Here is a 24,757-nt window from a genome sequence, read left to right as displayed (position 1 = left end):
GAAGTGAGGAAGGTATTTTAGCCCAGGGAACAGGATAATATGTGGATGCCACATCCCACTACAGGGACCTTTTCCCCCAGGTTTTGCATTAAAGAAAATGTGAAAAAGCTGCATGACACAGCATTCTGTAGTGCTGCATCTAAACCTATTTGTAGTTCCAGCTTTTATTTCAACATATTTGGCCCAGAGCCTTAATAATAACAAGAAAATGGCAGAAGATTGCTTGTTTATGTAACTGTAAACCATGCTGATACCAGCAGTGGGTATTCTGGCCATACTCTCTCTTTTCTCCCCAGCAACAGCAACTTTTTTCCTCACAAAGATGGGAATAAAAGCTCCCAGCAAGGCCAAGAGATATGCTGCATATTTAAAAATAGGTTTCAAGTTATGTTTTAGCTTATGTGATGGAAAAGCAAAAGTCAATCACCTGAAAAAAAAACTGTTTAAGGCTTTCCCTCCTATTTAATTAGGAAAATAATTCCCACTAGTTTCATTCTGAATTTTGAATTTGCAGTTCTTTCCTTCAGCATGGTGCCATCCTAACTGCATGCAGGCTTATAAATATTTTGACTTAATGGTTTCATATTTCTTCACAGTTACTTTGATAGAACTTGTATTAGTGGTATTAAAACTAATAATAACAACTAATACTAATAATTTCATACAAGAGCAAGAAACGGCAGTAATGTATTTAAAATACTTTTTGACTTGAACAGACTTCCCTCTCTCTAAACACTGGTTCAGTGTTTGGATTTTCCATGTTCATATTTCATAGTGGCCAAATAAAAGTGACTAAAGCATTTAACAAAAAAATTTATTACCAAAATACAATATTAAAGTCAATACGTGACAAACTCCTGTAAAGCAAAATAAATTATTCTACCATTGTACAGTATTCCAGAAGGTAGTTAAAGTAGTACTACAGACTTTGCTTCATCGTTCCAAAGAGTTGCCTATCAGGAACACAATCCTAGAGAGAGCTTAAGGCATGCAGCTTAATGTGCTGGATAACTTTATAAAACAAAACTCATCCTATTTAATAAGATACAGTATCAGAATTAACTGCAGTCTTTACATGTCAGTTTTCTAAATTTTTTTTTATACTTTGGCTATAAAAGCAGCGCCATAGTGTTACAATACCTTTTCTTAAAAAAATACATGTACCCATGTCCATGAATATCAAATGCAAATGTAAATTTCTATTAAATATATCTTAACAAATGTTATTTTGAGCACCAACTGTACATTTCATCAAATGATTAAATAAGTGCTTATGAAAGAGGAAAATACAATAACTCTGACTGAATCCCACTCTATTTTTCCAGGCCAAGCATAAATTGGGAAGATGAAATATGCACCTACTTTTCAGTACAGCCAAGTATGAATGAAGTTTGCTCTTTAGTGGAAGTATAGGCATTGCAAACAAAGCTGAAAGTTACAGTTTGTATCACAGAATAAAATCTAATTAAACAATCAGCATGTGAATAGCTGATCACCTGATAGTGCTTTGCCAGAAGAGACAAAAATACTGTAAAAGTTTAAAGAAAGGGGAAATTTGCAGTGTTAGTGACTTTGAAATGTGCTTTAAAACCCCTTACAAAACATGCAACCAAGCCAGCCATACACTTTCCAAAGCAGATAACCTGAGAAACAATTTGCTTTCAGAAAAACTAAATCTATAATTACTTCACATGCAGAACTTCTGACAAAGTCCATGGCAATTGTGAGTGGGTAACTAATTGCAAGCAGCATGGATACAGCTAAATAAAGTAAATCTGTGCATATGGGAAAGAATTCTGTGTTGGCATTTGTTAGGATTGATAATGGTTTTTAGAGGCAAGTAGCTTTCTACTGTTTTACAGGAACACATGGTCAAAAAGAACAAAGCAACAAGATGGCAAAGAACAACTGTGAACAGACACATCCTGCTTAGTAATCCCATGACACTGATTCCTGCTGCACTGCACAGAATGCTGCAAGTGTGGCTTCCACACACACCAAAGCTGTTGATTTTGATTCAGGGTTACTGGCATTTCAAGTCTTGGTTCACTGCCATCTCCTTCTTAGCTTATGAATGCAAATTTTTAATTTTTTATCTTTCACTAGCTGAACAACTTTAACATAATTATCTCTTTACACAAAAGTAACAGTGTGGTTAAATATTGTTTCTGTGAAAGTATTGACTGGTAGTTTAGCATTACTAGGGATCTCACTGTCCTTTAATTTTTCTGACAAATGGGATTTCTGAATGAGAAAGTTGAGATATATTCCAGATAATGTAGTATTTTCACATTAATTCTATACTGAAGGTAAAATAGCGGAATCAGTAAGACATTATGAATGTCCCATTAAAAGTTTATCTCCACTTGAATTTGGGATCATGTAAATAAATAATGTATTTTCAAATGTAAAATTAATCTGTAGGAATATGAAAAATAACTATTAACTGAAAATAATGTAAAATTAACTTCACATATGTATTTAAAGTATCTCAAAATTCAACACAAAAATGGTTTGACCTTATATCCAATTCTTCAAGTCAAATGTGTACTTTCTGCTATCTAATTTATAAACAAAATAATATCTGTTTAACCCAAAAGAAAAAGTCAAATTGAGGAAATCTCTTGAAAACAAATACCAAATGTACTTGAAGTCTTAGTGCTTTCACCCTGGCATTTACAATTTGTGCTGCTTCACGAAGCTGTAACTTCTGTTACTGTTTTCTTTTCCTGGTTGGCACTTCCAGGCAGTGCTAGCACAATACAGACACTCCATGTGCCAGCCTCTCACCTTTACAGCTGCAGCTGATTTCTGCTCACAGAAATGTGTAAATAAGGGAACCAGAAACCACTGTTTTCCTAAGAGTAAGGAACTTTATAAGTATTGAGTCACTAAAAATCAGGTCACTGCACCCCCATGGCAGCACTAGGCAAGCTGCTGTGCACCTGCCATTCAGTAAAAGCAGGAATACATGCTTGGGCTAGAAAGTTTAAATCTGGCTGCTAAAGGGCTTCTTTGGAAGTGATACTACACTTGATGAATATTTAAAAAAATTAAGTAGCCAACTGAATCACCAACCTCGATAAAGTTGCCAGGTAACTAGCCAGTATAATAATATTCCACACTGATACACAGATGAGTATCTACTACTGCCAACTGCTGTAACTGTAAAAACAACAACAAGCCAAGAAAACCCCCACACTAGTTTTAGAAGCTGAAGGTTTTAAAAGGGTGAGTTTTCTACGTGTTTCTAAGACAACAAAGTAATCTCTAATTCCCTTTATCAACCCGTACTCTAGGCACTAGTAAAATTTATTCAGTGACTGGATACAGCTTTGGCTTAAGACATTGTTTGCCCTTCTTTCAAAAGATGATGTTCTACAGGAAGATTATCTTTCAGCTCATTATTTCTACAGTTACAGCTCTGACAGACAAGTGGGAAATTTGGCCAGCCAGTGGCATTTCAAAGATTGCCAAAGCACGTAGGCGTTTTCTCAAAATCCTAATTTGTGCTCACCTACATCTTTTGGAATCTACATAGATTTAATCTACATCACTTTGTGGCAACTATTGTTAATATCTTGTTCTCATTAAAAACATTCCTCATCCATACTGCAGAGTAATCACCACAAATGGAAAGTGACATTACAAGCTTTGCGTTTTTTAAATAATTCAGCAGGATGCGTCAAGAAAACCATTAAGAAACAACAGGTTATTGTTATAAAAAATAATCTGTTACACGCTATGAGTTGCAAAGATAGCAGTTTTGTAGTTAGGATCCAATCAGACAAATAGTTATTAACAAAATGCTTCTAGGCCCTTCACCACCTGCTGCTCTGAATTGATGGAAAGGATGGCAGTCTTTGTTGAAAAATGACTTGGGAGTTTGTAAGGCCTTAAAAATAGACTGGGGAAAATGGAACTCCTGTGTGTGCATGCAACACACACATGCCCTGGCCCTCCTCCCCTCTCCCCACCTTCCAGAATCCAGGCAGGGGAGTTTACCAGATCATATTGTAACATTTTTATCTGATCTGTTGCCAGATCATCTTTCAAAAAAGAGGGTGAAAAAGTTCTTTGCTGAATTACTTGGAAAACAACAAAGAAGGAGGACGAAAAAAGCTTTTCAAGTGATTCAAAGCTTTCACACCTTTGGGTTTTAAAGTACTGTGCTAATGCATTATTACCAACTAGTACCTGACAGGAAAAGAAAAAACCCCAACAATCCTACATTCTTGGCACCATATAAAGAAACAACAGGTTAAAATGGATCGTTCTATTCTCCACACCTTATATTTATCTCTTAAATAATTCATCGGTCCCTGGTTAAAACACTGTACTCCTACTGAAACAAGAACTCAGGATGGGGAATCAAGTTTTGCTTGCAATTCTTCTCTTCAGCAAGTTTCTCAGGCAAAAATTAGCAAAGAAAGAAAATATTCACTCTAGGAAATCCTCTCTTAACTTACTGCTTCACCTAGTTTGTATTCTGAGTCGTGCTGTGGTCCTTGTTTAGAATGATGTTTATGATTTCACCCTCATGTTCTTTCATATGATCCAGCAGATTTTCTTTGTTGGTAGACTCAAAACCACAAATGCAGCAGCAGAAGAGCAGAACACAGTATTCTGTGCCAAGATGGGGTAGAGTGGAGTTCTTTTCTAAACTGCATGAGGTATTCATCAAGTTAGGTTTTTCGTTTTCATCAGAACCTGAAATTTCATTCGTAGTCTGGTTAATTGACTCTGTAAAAGACACCAAGTTGTCTGAACTTCCCAGTATAGGTACTGTACTTTCATCTGTGCCTTCTAGTAAGGTTTTGTCAGTGAGCTGTCCTTGAAACCTGAAATAATAAAACCCAAATAAATATTAAAATGTACAGCTGTTGCTTTTTGATAGGAACTTAAGTCTGTATCACGGTTGGGTCTTTTGAAAGATAATAGGGTTTGATGGTAGATCAGACATACCTACTGCTTTGTGAAATTGCATCATTAATAGCCTTGTTCACTTGTTCATAGTTATAATTTTGGTCACTTGCATGTTTCCACATGTGGGACTTCAGGGATGGAGGATGGCTACATACATATCCACAGAGAGAACATCTAGTGCAAAAAAATGGAGAAAGAAAAAGAGAAAATTAGAAGTTAAATTTTATAAGTTTAATAATGGCTTAGTTCTTCCAAACAGATGAGTAAGCAGAGAGATCCATGTGAACCTTCTTCTTGGCTCCCCCTTTCAGCTTCATAACTAGGTCATGTTAGTTTGCAAAGTTTCATCCTGAAATTTAAGACTATTTTTAGGGTCTGAGAATTTTTAAGTCTGATTTTCCTGATTTCCTAACCAACTGTTTGGCCTGTTAAAACTGTTTGAACACTGCAAAAAAGCAGTATTTCTGATAAGTGCAGAAACATGGCATCTGGCAGGCAAGCAGTGAGTTCTCTCTCTGTCACTGCTCTGAACCAAGCAGGAGCTGTGTAATTAACACTGATTATGTCAATTGAACTAATAATGTCTTTCCTGGTGTAGCAGGTGTCAGTTTATTAAGGATCACAGAGTTGTTGAACTTGGAAGGGACCTCTTGAGGTCACCTAGCCCAAACCAGCCCCTGAAGCAGGATCAGCTGCAGCAGGCTGCTGAGAACAGTGTCAGGTTCTGAATACATTCACAGATCAAGGTTCACACAGGAGATCATTTTCTCCACAGAGTTTTCCATCAGCTTGGGTACCACAGGACTAAATTTTCTACTTCCCTGTAAAACACCATCTTCTACAGCAAAGTACAAACCCTTGAAGAATAAATCCTATTTAGAGAGAGATGTAGTGTATATTTATGGACAGAAATAACCCAAGACTGATCAAATCCTGTATTACCTTTTTCATGCACGAATATACATCAGAGGAGGTTTTTTAACATGTTTTCTAAGATGATAAATTAGTCACCTCAGCATGAAGGGGATGAGTGATACTGCCTGACCACTTCAGAGCAGGATCTGTCTTTTTGGCAAAAAAGCTTTGCTACCTGCTACTTTGGAAGGCTTCCGTTCCCTAAATCCCATGGAAAAGATCACAATCAATCAAAGGTGACCTTGTGCTAATGAATTATAACTAGGAATGCATCTCAGTCTGTCTCATTCCTCAATGAGAGTCAGATGTTTTCTGCTCAAGCAATGTGATCTCAGTGTGTAAACTATGATGAATCTCTTGAAATTACTTCTAGTGAGTTTTTGTAAATATTGAAGACCTTTTCAGAAATATAACCTGGAAACACAAGAAAACCTGTATAAAATTACATTACACACTACAATTCAGTAAGATTTTACAACTTCTCTTAATGACAGTAGGATACAGTCCTTAAATGCCCTGCAAATAATCATATACAAGAAACTATTTCTGCTCAGCAGAAGATTGCAGAGAACAGCAAAGATCTCCCAAGTTAGGTGGAAGTGTGGTACATTACCTTGCTTATGTAGCAAGATAATTCTGTCCTGCTGGGGAACAACAGGCATGTCCTTCTAGCTCACACTTTTCTCTACTGCTTGATTTGGAATGTAGGATCCTATTTATCTCTTTTCCTTCTAATCTGAAGCCTTACAAAGAAAATGGATGCTTTCAAAGATAGGTGAAATTCCCAATCTGAAATTCCCAATCTGAGTTCATCCTCAGATTGGGAATCTTAATATCTCTAGTAAGGCTGTTACAAAATAAACCATTGGATAAGAGGCAGACTGTATAGTTAATTTATAGATGAAATTAGGCCAAAATAATTTGGTTTTGTAAAACAAAGAGATCAACAAATAATCTTAATTCCATTTAATGTGCACACTAGTCTTACTATAGATATGATTTTTCTGTGCCACTGACACATCTGGGTCAGTGGTTTGAGAACACAGTCAATGAAGCCACAGCCCAGTGTCCATTTTTATCCCCTTTTAAATACTCTCATTTTTTTGAAGCTCATTAAATTACTCAGGTGATTTACTAATAAAATTCACTTTGCTGAGAACAGCATCTTATGAGCCAAATACTATTGACTATTTTAGCATGCACTTCAAATCAGACACAGAAGCTCCAACAGCTTATAGCATGCTGCACTACAGTTAATGATCATATACTTACAGAATAGTTACAGTATAAGCAACACTTTCTCAGAGAAACAAAATAATTTACCATTGACTTTAGTAGTAGAAGCCTTTCAGTTCCATAGCATGAGCTGCCCTACTGCTTGACTTGTGTTGAATTATTAAACTTTGCTGTTCAGGTGTATTCTGAATTGATATGCTGAGGAAACAATTATCTTGCAGCTTTGGAGAGACTAATTCATTGGGGATCAGGGACCAGAGTGTGAAGGTTTTCAGTAATCTCTGGTAATACTAAGAGCACTCAGCAATACTGTGGGAAGTATGACAGCTGAGCAAATAGAACTTAATGCTTCTAGGAACATTTTGGGGAAGAATGCAGTGGAAGTGCTTTTAAGTTGCAGAAGCAGCTTTTCTTGAGAAGAAACTTCCATGTGAATGTGCTTTATTTGGATTCTTCATATTGCCTTTAAAATCTTCCACTATGAAATATTCAGAATATTCCTGATTTTCTTGCCCTTCCCTGCTTCTATTTTTTGTTGCAATTAAGTAGTAGACAATTACACATATTTGCGCCAACTTTCTCATACATATATATATTAAAAAAATATATATATAAATGACCCACATCTATGGACAGACTGTAAGGAACACTCATCACTTAATGACTATTCAGACTAATTCTTAACTAGGTGATGCCAATCTGGATTCTAACTGGCATGTATATTGCAAAGACTGTGCCCAGTCTGGGGTATTAAACAAAGCCAGGGAACATTCCTGGATACTGGAATTTACCCATCTATAATGTCAAATGTTAGAAGTGCCACAGCATGGTTTTGGCACATACAATCTCCCAAACAATTCCAGGCATGCTTCGGTAATTAAAATAGTCCAGAATTACTTGCAATAAGCAGTTTGTATGCAACCACCACATTCTGGAAAGCAAAGCTGAATACTGTCTCAGAGGGAAGTCAGGGACATGTTTGATCAGTCAGCACAAGCATCACCTGGGAATGCCATGGCAAATCTCTCCCTCAAAAAAACCCAAACAACTTTCTGAAACAAAGAATAGATCTAGAAGGGAAGGGAATAGAATGTGAGCACTGCTTTAAGGTCACAAAACCCCACTATCAGAGCCTTTTGCCAAAGGAGCCCCGTTACATACTTGTACTGTTCCAAGAGCTGCACTGCCTGATGCTCCTGGGGGTGCCGCCTCATGTGGCACTTCAAGCTATTCATATTTGTGGTGGCGAAGTCACACACGCGACATCTGAAGAGACAACAACAAGTGAACTAATCTGACAATCCACTGCTCACACTGTTCCAAAACCAAACATCTGTGAGAAAGCAAAGGTACCTAGACAGACTGCAACTGAGGACTAACAATATTTACAGAAGTCCAAGTCGTGGTGTTGACTTGCTGTTGGGCAGTGAATCTTCTGTAGCCCAAAACCTTTCAGCAAGAATCACTGGGCACACAGGTTATGCTTCTTCCTGAAATCTCTCCTGGGCACCTCTGCTGATGTGGGTAAGCATCACTAAGTACAAGGGGGTGAGGATGAAGGTGACTGTGTGCAACCCTATGGAAAGCACAGTGGCACCCTCAGAGCTGCAGGGGATGGAGTGTGTTCAGACAAGAATATGTGTTGTTCTTAATGCAACACCAGTGTTCTCATGACACTGCAAAAGTCAAACTAGTAATAAAACATCTAAGTCTCAGGGCATTATTGCTGAAAAAGAAGTCAGTGACAAGACCAACATATTGAGATTCAAGTGCTCTAACACAAGTGTGTCAAATCATGCTGTTCAAATTTTTTTTTTTTACTTCTGTCACAATCTCTTTGTATAAAACCAATACATAAAGCAATCTGGGTCTAAATTTAGATTCATGGATTTAGATCCTGAAGTATTACACAAATTCCATGTTATTCATAAATATCAATATAGTACCATACAATCTTCCTGTATATTAGAACAGAAACCATCAAGCTAAGCTAAAACATCTATGTATTTGTTAAAACTTTAGATTTTTCTTTTTTTGAAATGGTAAAACGTCCAGTTATAAAGTCTGATCTATAGTGTGAACCAGTTTGAGACTTCAGGATACTTAGCCTGAGAATACTCACTATATTTTGGAAGGATTTAACTGTGAATTATTAAAATCCAGAACATATCAAATCTACAAAAAAATCTCATTTAAGGCTGTACAGCTTAGTTTGCAGCAAGTTTTGTCAAACAAATAATAAAATATGTTTACAGCTCTAAAAATGGCAGCAACATAGTAGATTACTCTTTGATACTATGGAATGCTCGAAGAATTCATGTTTCAGAAGGAGAAATACCATAAATACTGGATCATTATGGTTTTCAGACTGTAGCTTAAGTATCCTGCCAGGTTTTCAGATTTGTCTAAGGGGTTTATGAAAAAGTAATAAGAAAAGCAAGGCAGATGGGTAGGTTTGTATTTAGTATGCAGCAGTCTGCATCACCAGTGGAAAATTTCCAAGGGTTCCTAAATCAAAACAGGCTGCTAACACCACATACAAGACACTACAGTATCTGCTGCTCTAGCCTCACTAAGTAATAAATAATGGTAATAGTGAAGGTTCTGAGGAGAAAAACCATCTATTTGTATTCCACACTTGCTCTCTGAGTAAACATCTTGGGAATTTTTGCTGGTATTATGGGATAACATTATAATGCACAAATCAAAATACAACATGTCTTTTTGTTTATCCAAAAGAGGAAGTCCCTGCCTTAGCTCAGCATCTCAAGGTGTTGAGTTCCCAGAATTTACATTAAAGATGGAAGTGTATCATATCAGCTCAAAGAGTCTATGGACTCAAGTCTATTTTCTAGCCACTAGAGAGGGACAGAGATCCACACTGAATGAGCACAGACTGAATTTGCAGGAATTTATGCAGCAACCAACAGGAAAATGCAGGATTTATTTTCTTGCTGGGGATCACAGCTACAGTATTACACGTGATTTTAGATACTCAAGTTTCTATATAAACCCATATGATACCCTTGTAGAAAATTTATAAAATATGATTCTCAGCGAGTATGTTACTATGGTTTGAAATCAGTGAAAAAGATGAGGTAATTGGTGACAAGTAAAGGGCAGAATTTTGCCATAATTTGTAGCAGCCAATGTATAAAGCAGTAATATGACAGTGGAGAACATTTTGCAATAAGGCAAATCCAAAATGAACTTCGGCGTGCAAGGATTTTGAGAAATATATCATGACTGTTGGCCAAAGTCCAATATTACAATGTAATTATTCTCCTCTCCACATGTGAGTGCTTCAAACTGAAAACAAGCAGCAGACTGCCACAGCAAAACATGCATTCTGGAAAAATTAGCAAATCTTAATTACATAGTTTGAGTCAACCAGCAAGTGTGGCTCCCCTCGAATTTGCAGTCAAATAAGGCAATAGCAGTTCTTTAGCAACACCTTTCCCAACTGCATGAGCAGTTGAGTAACCCTGTCAGAGGTAAGGCAGCTCCTGGCATCAGCCAGCAGAGCAGCCACTCACCTGTATGGCTTATCAGAGTTGTGGATCCGTCGGTGGTTCCGAACACCAACGTAGGTTGTGCTTGTGTAGTCACACACATCACACCTGAACAGCTTCTGAACTGAAGACTTGCTTCCTGGGGGAAACAAAAGCCATTCTTTTAGGGAGCTGCACTCTGCATGGTAAGGAATTCTCAGATTATCATTTCACCACAACTGAATTATGAAACACTAATTAAGGTTTTAAAATAGTACTTTTGCATGTCAATAAATATTTAATACTTTTAAAGTATTAAACAGGCAATGGACATAGGGATGATAAAGGTATGGTTTATTTTACCATGCTGTTCTGCATTTACCCTGCCATTTACTGGAATTATTAAATTTTCAGGAAAACACATTCTTTCTCTCTATGTGGACACTTCCCTTCTCCCTGCAGTTGGGTAAAATCCTGTGTTACAGCACAAGGTGATAAAATGTGGAACCACTGAACCCAGCAGCTTCACTGCTTTGCAGAATGCATCAAATCAAAGGACAAGATGGGGATTGACAAAGGATGAGTTTCAAACTGGCAAACACAGAAAACAAAAACAAAAGACCTCTCGAAGCCTCTAAATCCTCTTTATCATCCAACACACACTCATGCTTCCTGAAAGACATGAGCGGATTAAAAAAATAGATATTGACCAGATGTCTTAATAAATAATTTGGAACTTCTCCAAATTACTAAAAAGCAATTGTAACAAAAGTAATTTTTTCCTTCCAGAATGAAAAAGACTCTTGAAAAGTTAATGGTTGCAGAGACAAAGGCTAATGACTCCTTAAACACAGGAGAATGTGTGCCCAGGAGAGCACAGCTGGAATACTTTTGAGACTTCAACAGCCCTGCTCCTGCTCCCACTGAATAATGGAACTGATTTGGGTTAAGATCTTAACATTTGGGAAGAGGGATGGCATTTTTTATGCAGGTAATTTTCCTATTCTAGCCTGTCATGCTGCACCTCCTGTACTTTGTTTTTAGCCTGAATTTTCTCATTATCAAAACAATTAAGAGTCATTATGGTAAAACTCTTTTAAGGAGACATTTCTGTTCCCACAGGCAGGCACTGAATTATGCCACAAGAGTTCTAGATATATTATTCTGATGGATCTAGTCACAGAGCTAGCTTAAACACTAAGGGAAAATTACAACTAATTAAACTTTCACTCCAAAATTTAGCACTTTTGGTTCAAGATGCAAAGGAATTAGGTAAGGCTGATAACCCCACAGGGTTATTGTGAAGAATATATAGTATATCATATAAAATAAAATAGCAGTCTGAAAGGAAAGTCAGTCAGAAATAAAATTGGAATATTTCTGTGTGTACCAAGATAACAGAAAATATATTTCCTATTTTTCAATTTTAAAACATGACACAGTGCCCACTCTTTAGCATTCTTACAAGAAATAATATGGAAGTAATATACAATAGATACTCTCTGTAAGTCAACCTTGGAGCAAAATATATTGGAATTTTTCCTACAATACTCATAGAGTAAAATTTATTAGTTCTGTTTTTCCTTTAATGTGAATTATCAAAACAATCCTAATTATTTACTTGAAGACTTTGGAATTGATATTTCTACAGTACTCTTTTATGAAAGCACATTCACGTAGAAGACCTCAAAAGGATCAAGGACACTCACTGGGCTGCAGATCCATGGGAGAGCAGGGGCTGTGCTGTACTTGAAGGGGTTTTCTATCTTAAATTCTGCAGCTTTAGAATAAACTGCTGCCACATGTATTTTCTGTTATAAATTTGGTATTTCAGTGGGCAGGCAGTGTAAAACCAACAGTATCTAATGAGATTTTTAAAGCATTATGCAAACATATTAGCTACAGCATAGTTCTAAGAGGCTCACACCCAGCAGCACACACTTAGGAGCAATTATTTATACCAATCACTACTTTATATTTATTCCTTCCACAAAATGCACATAAATTATAATACATCACAAAATCTCTTGCTGTTACAAAATAGCACTCTTGGTCCCTCACCCCCTCCACTGGTTTATTTCTTGTGGGTTTGGGGGGTTTTTTGCTTTCTGGATGGAGAATATCAGGTCTCCTACAAGTGAATATGGAAATGAGAGATTTTTGTTGCAGCAGCAGTAACAGGTGCTCCTGTAATGCTGCTTATTACCCTATTCCTTCATTATTAGACATTTACAATCCGATCATATCCAGTGTCATAATGCTCCTTTTAATTTATTGTACAACCATGATGAATAAAGAGACTTTTAGGACTAACTATTTCATAAACAAGAAATGAAACTGTTCCAGCTCAGGCATCTTTCACATAAACAGATGCTATGCCATAAACTTCTTTGTTTTGTGTCGCTTTATAGGGATGACATCTGTTTGACAAGAGATTGCTGTACTGCAGTGGTGCTGCAATTTGATTATCAATTGGTTCTGAAATAATTTAAGCATTCCACAGTATGAGTTAATAAAAGTTTAAAAGGAGAACTGTTTTCATTCAAGCCACATTCCTAAATTTCATGTGGGGTAAACAATCAATTAAAGTGCATGGTTGTAACACTTGTATAAGATAATAATGAGCAAAAAATATTTATAAAAACATCTCTAAATTAATTGAAAGCAGGCAGATTTCCTGAACAGGGGCTTCTCTTTCATGGAAGTTAAGTTACAAGATCAGAATATAAACTGTAAAACAACCTCATTAAACATACTAATTTCCACAGCAGGTAAGACTCTCGATTTTTAGTCACATTACCAGGACTTTAGCTGAAAAAGTACAGTATTTCCCCAAACCTGACATGCTTCAGGCATTGCAAGGTAGTTATTCCTGTATGACATCTTTTAGAACATTTGTTTACAGAAAACAAAACACTGTCAGAATTCATAGTCCAAGCTGTGCTCGTAGATATTTGTAACCTGCTAAACTAATGATGTTTTATTTCCCATCACTTCCATTAAAACATTTATGCTATTGCTTCTGAAGAAAACCCCCTCTACTTAATAGGAAACAGTCCCACTCACAGCAGACACTTCCTGGCAATTCTCCTGTTTCCCCCTGACTTGGAAATGTCAAAATCCACTTGGGATGGTTCTCTCAGGCTTAGGTCCTGGGGATGTACTGAGCACTACAGATCCATTTCCTGAATTTAAATGCCTTCTGGATTGATGAGAGCAAAAAGGAGCTGGGAAGGGTCATTCTACCTGAGGTTGAAAAGGTGATTAACTTTTAACTGAAAGCCAAAAAAGGAGGCAGTGTGAGCTAAGAGAGCAGAGGGCAGAGTTGGGAGCTCACTCTATTTTGATGTGCACTATGTTGTTATGGACAAACCCTTCTGACCCACCCTGGCTCGTGCTGATCAGCACCTCTTCTCACAAGGAATTGCATCCATTTCAGCACTTTGCACTCGCTGAGCAGCTGTAGAGGAGAGAGTAGAACCCAGAAATTTCCACTGCAACCTAAGTACTATGAGAGTGCACATTTTGCTGTCTAAACAAATGAGAGAGCACAGTTAGGACAGAAAAGAGCTCTGTGCACAAAATGGAAATACTTCAGCTCACAGTTGTTCAGAGGCTATCTAATTACTTGTATTTTTCCGTAATGCTCTAAAATTGCAAAATAATAATTACAGTGTTGCCTTCAAAACAAAAATGCTGTAAATATTTTCAGGAGTTCTTACCAGAGAAGAGGATGCATTCATACTGCAATGATAAATAGTAGGTCTCCAGGACACACAAGGCATTTTAAGGCCACATTTTCTCCTAAACTTCAAAATTTGGTTATTTTTTCCCCTATTTGATTACCTTAATGCATTAAGGATTTGTTGGATTGGTTTTTGTTTTGTTCTTTTGTTGCTGTTTCTGTTTTGAAAACAAACACTATTAAATTAGAAGCAGATACACTGTTAAACAAAGATGAGGCTCTAGGCAAGCTGGTCTAGTGGGAGCTGTCCCTGCCCATGGCAGGGCTTGGAAAGAGATGAGTTTTAAGTCCCTTCCAGCCCAAACCATTCTATGTCTCTATGAAAATGCATACCTACTGTTACCCTGGCAACTATTAGAGATACAGGTCGCATATGTAGAATGTCTTACATTTCCCTCACTAGGGCTAAAATAAATGACTCATTTTGGACATTACCATAATTAAACAGAAATTTCTAAACTCAGAAGGGATGGCATTGTATGCATATGCTGACAGCAAACTACATTACCATGGTGACTTTAAAAAAAGGTTTTCTTTTGTTTAGGTCATTTGGAAAATAGTGTAGCTGCTGAAGAAAGGGAGAAAAGATTTTCTTCTTAAAAACCCAGATTAATATTGCATATCAGTTGTTTTTCACAAGAAGAAATGCAGGGTTTAATTACTGGGGCTAAAAATGTTTTATCTAATAATAAACACCACCTCAGGGCTGATTTTGCACTCTGAAAAGAACATACATTTAAGGTTATGAACAGACATGAAAATATTTCAACATGAGAGATCTTAAAACCAGTTACACAAATACAGTGAACAACAAGTAATGTTATGAGTGACTTTTTGTAATTTCAAGTGTAAATATAAACAGTACCTTCTCTGTCATCTGCTTCATTGGAAGCTATTAGTTTGTTAGATGTGGCTGTAGAGAAGATATCTGGAAGACTGTGTTGTTCTCTTTCATGATTTCGCAGCTGGCTCTGAAACAACAGTTTCTAATGTTTAAATATACACTACAACCATGGAGTGATCACTTGGAATACTGCAATAACCTGTGACATTGTTACTCACGTTTTAATGACAACTGATATAAAATGTATGTTAACATATACACAATTATCCCTTAGGTAATTTTACTAGAAACAAAACAAAATAAATATCATGAATTAGTAACATAAGGATTGAGGAGAGTGACAGAGAGGATTCTATGATTTGTGTTTGTTTAGAAAATAATTTTCCTCTTTTTCCCCATTCCCACAGACAAGTGGCCACAGTTCTTCCTCCAAAATTATTATACTCCAAAGGCAGTATTAGATTAGAGGACTGTGTGAAAATTAACTCAATTTTTGTATTGCCTACTGACTTAAGAATACACCAGTCCTGTTTCTAATTGCTTGGGGAGAAGAAAGAAGAGAGAGCCTTTTGCTACCCTATCTGTACATTTTTTCAAATTAGGACTAAATGACACTAAATATGGGAAAATTTGCACAACCACTGCCTCCAAGAGGTTCAGCTGTACAGCTAGATACTGGTGCAATCTATACTGTATTCCTGAGCACTGAGCTGAGTCCACAGGAACTCACTCACTGATGCTTAAAATAGCAGTTAGGAAAATGGCAGAAGTATATTAGTCTGCTCTGGTATGTAATCTTTAAAATCTAAGTTCTACTGAACCTCCAGAGCTACACAAAAGAGGAAAAAAGAAAATGATTTCTGCTTCAATGTGTCTCATGTTACCTCCAACTGCCACTATTGTACTTGTACACTCACAACAGGAAGGCATGTTTGAGCATTCCTTTAAAGTTTCAACTATCAAGTTCTTTGATGTTTCCATTTCTTCCTGCAGTTGCTATGTGAGGGCAGAAAAACAACACGATACTATTATGTCCATAAGATAATTCTCAGGAAAAAAAGATGTGAGGAAGCAAGTTTATTTCAGTGGATAAACCAGAATAATTACAGTTGAACTTTATATTTGGCAAGCGCTGCTGGTAATAATCCCTACTTGTAATTACAACGAAGCTAGGATGTCAGACTGAATTAAGTTAGAAAGAGGGATCACCAGTTACTAAAAAAGCAGCAAACTAGGTTATTTAGCTATCCTGGAGAGGCACGGGGAGGATGTGTACCTTATAATGGAAGGACTCGTCGCACTGCTTGCACTGATACATGCGCGTCTTGCAGTGGTTGATCATGTGGCTCTCGAGGTCCTTGCTGTCGCCAGCAATGTGCTCGCAGATGGGGCACTGGTAGGGCTGTCTCTGGCGGTGCACCCGCAGGTGCTGCTTGATGTAGCCCTTGTTGCCGCTGCTGTAGTGGCACAGGCGGCAGCGGTACGGCCGCTCGGCGCTGGGGATGAACTCCACCAGGCTGCTGCCAGCCACGCTCGCATCGCTGGCGTTTTGGCATTGGGCGTTGTCTTGTAATTCTTTCAAAATGTCATCGTCAGAAGCGTTCTGATCTGTCCTCTCCTTCAGTTTTTCAATGACGGTGAGCAGTGACATGCTGATGCCCATTTTAATTGGTGCTTCTGATAACTCTGGTCTGTCTTTCTTTATCTCGACTATTGCACATTCGCTTTGGTTTAAGCCACTGAACTCCTCTGAAGGATCCTTCAGTGAGGATATCACTTTAGAATGAGCCATGCATGGGCCATCGGCTCCTCCCTGTCCTGCAGCTGCATCCACAGCGTCTTCTCCAGTCAGAGCCCTGAGGCTGGACCGGGTCAGCTCTGCAGCTCTGATAGGCATTGTAACAAGAGCTTCTGCTGCTAAGGAGTGCAGTCGTAAGGACTCTGAATTTGTCCTCCTCCGTGCAGGAGGCACGTTTTCATCAGCTGTTACATTTTTATTAATGCTTAATTCATTATCTTTCTTCTCGGTGTTATTCCATTCTATTATTACTTCTTGAATTGCATCCGAATGATAAACTTCATCAGGTTCTTCACAGGTTACAGAGGACTCCTCCGAGATCAAATTTTTTTCCGTTTCAATGTCAGTGTTCATTAAGAATGGCTTTTGTAAGCCATTTTCTTCTGCACCTGGCAAACGCTCTACTATGACATTAACGTGACCCTTTTTATTAGGACTACAACTGATGATTTTCTGTGCTGATGACAGCAGGCTGTCAGTTATCAAATTGTCTGGCTCTGTATCTGATACAGTCTCCTCTACAACCTCTGTGGTAGGAGAATGCACCACAGACTCACTTAATATCTCTTCCTCTTTTGCATTTGTTCCTGTGGGCGATTTACACGACAGTTGTTCAGAATTGCAAATCTGAAGCTGAAGAGAAGGCTCACTATGGATATCAAGTTCCCCATTTTCCAAAGAAAGGACAACTGTATCCACACTATGAGGTGTGTGAGTTACAACTGGCTCTGACAAGCTGCTGGTTTCATTTTCTTCCTCAAAGATGGGATAGGAGCAATCAACCTCTCCTGCATGTTTCCAAGCGTGTGTTTTCAACATCCTCTGCTGACCACAGGTGTACCTGCAAATCAAACACCTGTACATGCCATACTGCTCGTAGGTGTACCATTTCCTCCTACCCATTTCAGGCACAGGAGCAGACTGAGTTGTATCCTTACATTCCACATTTCCTGTCTGATCAGTCCCTGATTTGACACTTCCTTCCACAGGCCCTTGCAGAAATGAACTTGTGACATTGACACACTGCTGTACTTTAGTCTGGATGCTGTTTTTACCACCATTCTCGTGGTGATTTTGGAAGTGGGATTCAAGTTCTTCTTGGCTTTTGGAGGCAAAATGGCATTCTGAGCACATTAATATCACTTCATTTTTCTGCCCGTGTTGTTTTATATGTTCTTGTAGAGTTAAGAGAGAAGGTGATAGAAACTTGCAGAGACCACATTGGTAGCATGTCACCTTTTTTTTGCTTTGTGGAAGACATTCAGTCACAAAATAATCTGCTTGTAACTCTTCGTTCTTTTTAGTAGCAATCACTGAGAGCTCGATTGCTTTAGCTGGGATTTCACAAAGATCATCAGCATCCAAGGAATGTGCAGAAACATCAGCATGGGAACGTTTCTTCCCTATTAAAAGGCATCTTTGTGACTTCTCACTTTCAACTATTTTGCTCAGCTTCTGGATAACGTGGATCAGGGGGTCAGTTTTACATTTTCTCTGATCTTCGTTGCTCTGCAGCGTTGGGCCAATGACTGTTTCAGAAATTAGCACAGCTTCCTGCTCCCCAATATTTGGCATCAATACTGCAATGCTGCTTCCTTCTTCCATAATACCTAGGAGAAAGGGGGTTATAAAAAATAAAGATTAATACATGCACAATAATACACATACAACCCAGTACTATTTACATTTCTCTCTCTACTAAACATGGAAGCCTAATTCCACTAACAAGTGTAAGCTGAAGACCAGGGTTACAGCTATTCTTTTTCTTTACAAGCACTACACATCTGAATGCTCAACATGAAAATACCAATCAATGGTAACTGGAATACTGATGTTTAAAAGGACAGTATGATATTAAAACATATTCCTAACATGCTTTGATGCACCGATGCTCCTAAAGCAAATGACAATTTGCAACAATATAACTTACAAAAATATGCAATTTTTCCTTGAAATGTTAGAAGAAAGTAATTCTGGCATTTACTTTCATTAGTCATTTCACTATGACTATTTTAAAGACCATTCAAATGTCAAATCATACTTCTCATTATAATTTTCTAGAAAACCTACTAATTGTAACTGTACAATTTCTTAATTGTAGGGAAAATCAAATGGTACTAAAGTTATAAAGAGCAATTATTTTCTGTTTTGAGGGAAAGCTACAGGCAGTTACTATTTCCAATTATCCATCCTTTAAAAATATCAAACCATAAACCACAGGCAATAATGTGGTAGTGTTGGAGGTTAAATTAGAAGCCAATGAACAAAAATTTACATGAAAACATACCTTGTGATGTGGGCAGAGCTGTGGGGTGGGGGGTGAAGGAGTCAAACAAAAGGTCTTACAGTTAAACTTACTTCTAAAAAAAAGTTTACAAAGAACCTATTCAAGTGTCACTTCATATACACACTTTTTTTTATACAAACTTTTTATATACTATGTATAAAATGAAGATCATAAAGAGATGAGGGATATTTATCAGTCATCCTTGAAAAATTATGCCAAATTAATTAATGTGGATTTTGAATTTTTTTTGCAAGAAAGATACACAGATTTCCAGAACTAAAAGCCCATTAAGTCTTGTAATTTCTACTTATAGAGTTAGTATACAGCATTATAATGCACAGACATATGAGAGCAGGTTCTGCAGAAACACTTTCCCAGTACAGAAAAATTCTGGGCAGAACTACTCGAATTACCTTCATCTGCCATTCAACCTGCAATTCAGGTTATCATCAGAACTATCAATAGAAGCAATGTTAATTTTTTAGCATCATCTGCACCTCATGTTAAATACTTCAAGTTGAAAACTAGTCTTTGAAAACCATCCTAATTCAGTTATATAAAAACACTTTGTTGTTCATTTCATACTGTCTGTAACATGTTTGGAAACCATAATGAAAAATGAATAAATGTGCTTTTTTCCCCTGAAAGCAGATTTAATGAAATGCTCAAAAGGAGTAATGTCTACTTGAAATGTTTTAAACTTGAAAATGAATTAAGGAAAATTGGTGCTACTTTAAATTACACTTGGTACTTTTAAAACTTTGTAACTAATGCTAAATAGGCAAATATTTTCCCTACCTGAAAACACCTGAAAGCAGCATAAAAACTAAGAGAAAAGAATCCTTGACAAACCATAAAAGAAATATGCTGCCATGTACTGTTGCTATGTCAAAAATGCAAACAGAGGCAGCAGCTTCACGTGCATTAATTTGGGATACTTGGGGCTGATCTGTGTTATCAGATGCATAACTATGGCACTCTCTGTTTGGAGTTTAATGCTTACTGTTGAAGGCTTTGGTTTTTAGAGGGATGGTAAGAACTGAACCCAAATGATCACAGAATAAACTGGAGGGGACCCAGCAGGATCATCGAGTCCTGCACAGGACACCCCAGGAGTCACACCGGATCCTCAGAGCACTGTCCAAGAGCTCCTAGAACTGTGAGTCTCGGTGCTGTGACCCCTGCCTGGGGACCTTGTTCCAGTGCCCTCGGGGTGATGTGGATTTTAGCAACCCCATCGCTGCCACTAAAGATGATTCCATCTACCGTCACATCAAAACTTCAGCCCGGCAAATGCTTGTGCCAGCAGGTACCCTTGGCGCGACCTACCCAGTAATTAGAATACAGCGTCTGGGGATGCCAAAAGGGCCCGGAGGGGAAGCAGCAGACCCTGCAGGAGGAAAGCGCCTCCGAGCTGCCCATTCCAGCCGAGCCCCACACCGCCGGAGCAGCGGGCTGAGACACGGCGAAACGCCTCCAGGTGCGGGAAAAGCCAAGCACGCTTTGCACAATGCGCCTCGCAGAGGGCGGTGTGATCCTATCGCGGCTCCCGAGGGCAGGGAAAGTGCCCCGGCCGGGACACCCCGCGGCGGGACGGCCCGCTCCCGGCTCCCCGCTCCCCGCCAAGGGCTCCGCTCCGTGCCCGCAGTGCCGCCGGAGCCGCTCCAGCCCCGCTCCGGGCACGGGGCAGCGCCGCAGCAGCGCAGAGCAGCGAGGAGCCGGCCCGCCGGGGCGGCGAGGTGGTGAGGAGAGGAGGGGAGGGGAGAGGAAGGGAGGGGAGGGAGGCAGCCCCGAGGCGGGCAGGCTCCGCCGGGAGCCGCTGCCGCCCGCGGCTCCGCACATGGGCTGCGGCGCGTCGCCCCGGGGCCGGCCCGCCGCCAACGCGCCTGCCGCCCTGCCCGGGACCCGCCCGCCGGCCGCCGCCCGCCCGCCGCCGCCGCTGCTGCTGCCCGCTGGCCCCGGGCCGTCCCGCCCCGCTCCTGCCGGGAATAATGGAGAAAAAGCCCGTTTTTCCTCACCTCCGGCCGCCGCTTCAAGATGGCGACGATGGAGCCCGGATCACGTGATCCCAGGGCCCGGGTCAGGTGACCGGCGGGGGCGCTGCCGCCGCGTCAGCACCGCCTCCCGTTGCCATGGAGACGGGGCGGCGGCACTGCCCGGGCTGCGGCAGGCCCGGGTGACACGGGCACGGGCGGGAGTGCGGGACACTGCCTGTGGGACACTGCCTGTGGGACACTGCCCGGTGACACGGGCACGGGCGGGAGTGCGGGACACTGCCTGTGGGACACTGCCCGGTGACACGGGCACGGGCGGGAGTGCGGGACACTCCTGTGGGACACTGCCTGTGGGACACTGCCTGTGGGACACTGCCCGGTGACACGGGCACGGGCGAGAGTGCGGGACACTGCCTGTGGGACACTGCCCGGTGACACGGGCACGGGCGAGAGTGCGGGACACTGCCTGTGGGACACTGCCCGGTGACACGGGCACGGGCGAGAGTGCGGGACACTGCCTGTGGGACACTGCCCGGGTGACACGGGCACGGGCGGGAGTGCGGGACACTGCCTGTGGGACACTGCCTGTGGGACACTGCCCGGGTGACACGGGGACAGAGCAGGAGTGTGGGACACTGCTGGGGGCTGACACAGGGCAGGAGTGTGGGACACTGCCGGGGTGACACGGGGCAGGAGTGTGGGACAGGCCCCGTGTGTGGCAGCGGGCGAATGTCGCAGCCCCGCCGTGTCCCAGAGACACTCAGGATGGCCCGGTGCAGCTCAGACTGCAGCCCGTCCCCTGTGCTCTCCCTGCAGTGCTCTGTCTGTGGATCTGCCTTTGCCAGCCCAGAGCCCAGCGATATCCCATCTCCAGGGCCAAGCTGGGCAGCACTAGGCGCTCCAAAAGTTACAGAGTCTCCCAAAAGGAGTTTCCTTACAGCCCAGTTTTGGATGGCAAATACCTATAGTTAAAAACTCAGCAACCTCCACATTTTGGGTCTAAAAGTGTCCAGGAGGTTTGGCAGTTTTACGTGGGCAGAAATCCAGTTTTACACATGCCCTGCATGTCGGGGCAGCCTTGGGAGCTGGGAATGTTCTGTACCAGGAGTGTCGCATGCTGTGGATTTGTGAGATGTTCCATATGGGCTGAAAAGCCAGGGGAATCACGAGCTTCAGAAGTGACTGCAGAAGTGGCTGGGTGATGGCAAGTGAAATCCAGGGTTCATTTCCAGAAAGGGACTTGCAGTGTGTTGCTGTGGAGGGGTCTGTACCTGGCTTTGGAGGGATCTGCTAAAATCATAGGAACTTTATGCGAGGTCACTTCCTCCCACAGCTGAGAGATTTGTTAATGATTGTATACTGTTTCATAGATCTTTTTGAAATATATGATCTTTAAAAGATATCATCAAATCAGGTATTATTCAAGAGATGGGTTTGACCATCCTTTCTATAGGTATCTAATTTTACTTCTTTTCTTTGACTCCTTGAATTATGAAGCTCTGTTTAATTATGTGAAGTTTTAAGACCATTCAAGTCCTATCCTACAATCTCTGACATGGTAAGATAAATTTGTGAGACTTTGATAAGGTTTTTTTTAAAAATAAATTGCTGTAGGGAAAATTCAAGAATACAATCTATCTTCTTAACAACTTTTAAATGCATTTAATTAAAAAAAATAAAAGTAAAAGTTTAAGCTGTATAGTATTCACAATGTCAAAGGTAGTAGTAATAATAATGGCAATTTGTTTCAGCTTTTTCTGCCATATTAAATAGAACCTTTTCATACAAAAGTGATTATTTTTCATGGACCATGTTCCTTGAAAAGCTTTGTTTCCACATCTATATATGTCATAGTTTAATTAACCAGTTACCTGGATTGAATCACTCTTGTAGATACAGGACTCTCACCCTCCTTTTTCCAATCAAAATATGCTAGGATCTGATAGGTCTGAATTAAAAATACCGAGTTGATAATGAGTAATCATTTCCATGCACTCTGTTATTCTTCTCTGTTGTAATTAAACCTGGACTAAGTTAAAGATTTCATTCTCTGTGCAGGTATGATTGTACAAAAGGACAGATTTAGATTTTACACTTTTACATTAATTTGAAAGGCTTCTTAATTCACCAAGTTATTTTCCTATTTTTCATTTTCATTGCTTTCAAGTTGAAGGAGACATGAAACCAAATGAAATTTGGATAAAGCAACTCTCCCTTAGCAGTGGAGATGAGACTCTTGCATTGAGTATAATATGCTCAGAATGTTGATGTTTTTGTAAAGTTTATACAGAATTGCTTCCTAAGTACTGTAAATACGTACAGAATGTCGGTGGCACGAGTTTTATGGTAAACATTATAAGCTTAATTTAAAAGAGTAACACATAATCTAGAAACACCAGGTGAATTTCGAGCTCCATCAGTAAAGATGCAATCTTGAAGTAAAAACATGCAAAGTGTGCACAGGTTTTTGTGGACACTTTTAAATAACAGAAACCTACATATAGTAGCTTTCCTATATAGTGCTTGTTTGTTCTTTGTGGCCTCAGTCTCAAACTCTTTTCAGTCACTGAGACTAACAATTAGGCTTAGTTTCATTAATTACTTGTGCCAGCAGTGAGTTACATAGTTGTCAATGAAAAATCCAGTTTAGCCCATGAGTTATCTACATTTTCATGCCTGTCAGTTCCCAAACCATTCTAAAAGCTTTATAATTTTTGCTTTATAGAAATGGAGTGTCTGAGTTTATTGAGTGGACATTAAATAAACTGGTTTCTAGCTCTGTGTGCAACAGAAGTGAATCTTGCATGGAGCCCTGCTTGGAACAGAGGTTTTGTCAGGTGCATCCCTGCCTGGGTGAACAATCCCTTGAGTACTGTGTGAACACTTGGAGTGTCATGAGAAGAAGTAGAATTTTAATTTGATATTTCACCTCAGTTTCAGGTCGTGGCAGCCTGGAGTTGATCTTTATTGTGAGGTAGATCTACCATAAAAAGGTGAAGTTTGCGGTAGCATTGCAACACTGTGGGCAAGCAGGGATTTTTCTGCTACTTTATAGACTAACTGCAGCACAGAAGCCTGGATTTAGTTTTTTAAATTCTTTTTGACTGACAGAATGTGTTTCATATTGTCTGTATGTGCATTTGAGATTTATCTGCTCATAGCTGTCTTGTTTCTGGGGAAAAGAAAGTTTGGAGTGCATAAAATACAGTTCATTATCACATGGAATGCTGGGTTTCTCAGAAGATGGTGGAAGAATTTGCACATATTTATTAGGTGTACAAGTATTGGCTACTTTGATTTATCAGACTGGCATCATGGGAACCCTTGTGAAGTGGAGCCTTAGGCAGGGGATGTTTTGACCCTCTAAATACAGAAGTTTGCAGATGTGATCCATTAGTCTAGCAATATTCAGACAGAGAGAGAAGAGTGGTAAGAACACTGATTAGGAAAAATGATTTTGTGTTACTTGTTTATGAAATAGGACTACATTGTATTCTGAGAGAAAATATTGCAGGTGGATT

General features: G+C 39.8%; 1 protein-coding gene across 4 annotated transcripts; it reads right to left on the bottom strand.

Annotated features, from left to right (window-relative positions):
• Positions 1 to 800: 800 nt before the first annotated feature.
• On the bottom strand, positions 801 to 21,350 carry ZNF507 (zinc finger protein 507). Of its 4 annotated transcripts, none has more exons than XM_085071967.1 (7): positions 21,261 to 21,350; positions 16,434 to 18,565; positions 15,179 to 15,284; positions 10,614 to 10,728; positions 8,239 to 8,343; positions 4,966 to 5,100; positions 801 to 4,841 (listed from the first exon to the last, which is right to left on the bottom strand). In XM_085071967.1, the coding sequence occupies exons 2-7, from the start codon at positions 18,558 to 18,560 to the stop codon at positions 4,478 to 4,480; spliced, it is 2,952 nt and encodes a 983-aa protein (XP_084928093.1). In that variant the 5' UTR covers positions 18,561 to 18,565; positions 21,261 to 21,350; the 3' UTR covers positions 801 to 4,477. The 4 variants fall into 4 exon arrangements, with proteins under 4 accessions (XP_084928093.1, XP_084928095.1, XP_084928096.1 ...); XM_085071969.1 differs by lacking the exon at positions 21,261 to 21,350 and adding an exon at positions 20,572 to 20,702; XM_085071970.1 differs by lacking the exon at positions 21,261 to 21,350 and adding an exon at positions 19,243 to 19,333.
• Positions 21,351 to 24,757: the final 3,407 nt, after the last annotated feature.

The sequence above is a fragment of the Lichenostomus cassidix genome, chromosome 11 (genome assembly GCF_008360975.1).
Source record: "Lichenostomus cassidix isolate B80296 chromosome 11, HeHo_3.0, whole genome shotgun sequence".
In the NCBI taxonomy this organism is placed as follows: Eukaryota; Metazoa; Chordata; class Aves; order Passeriformes; family Meliphagidae; genus Lichenostomus; species Lichenostomus cassidix.
Note: the sequence above shows the minus strand (reverse complement) of the source record. Positions and strands in the feature narration are given on the sequence as shown.

Excerpts from the sequence above, each read along its gene's own strand:
- ZNF507 (XM_085071967.1), bottom strand. The coding sequence starts at position 18,560 with ATGGAAGAAGGAAGCAGCATTGCAGTATTGATGCCAAATATTGGGGAG. Across the intron at positions 15,285-16,433 it reads ACGAGTCCTTCCATTATAAG|AGCCAGCTGCGAAATCATGA; the intron begins GTACACATCCTC and ends CTGTTGTTTCAG. Across the intron at positions 8,344-10,613 it reads AACTCTGATAAGCCATACAG|ATGTCGCGTGTGTGACTTCG; the intron begins GTGAGTGGCTGC and ends TTGTCTCTTCAG.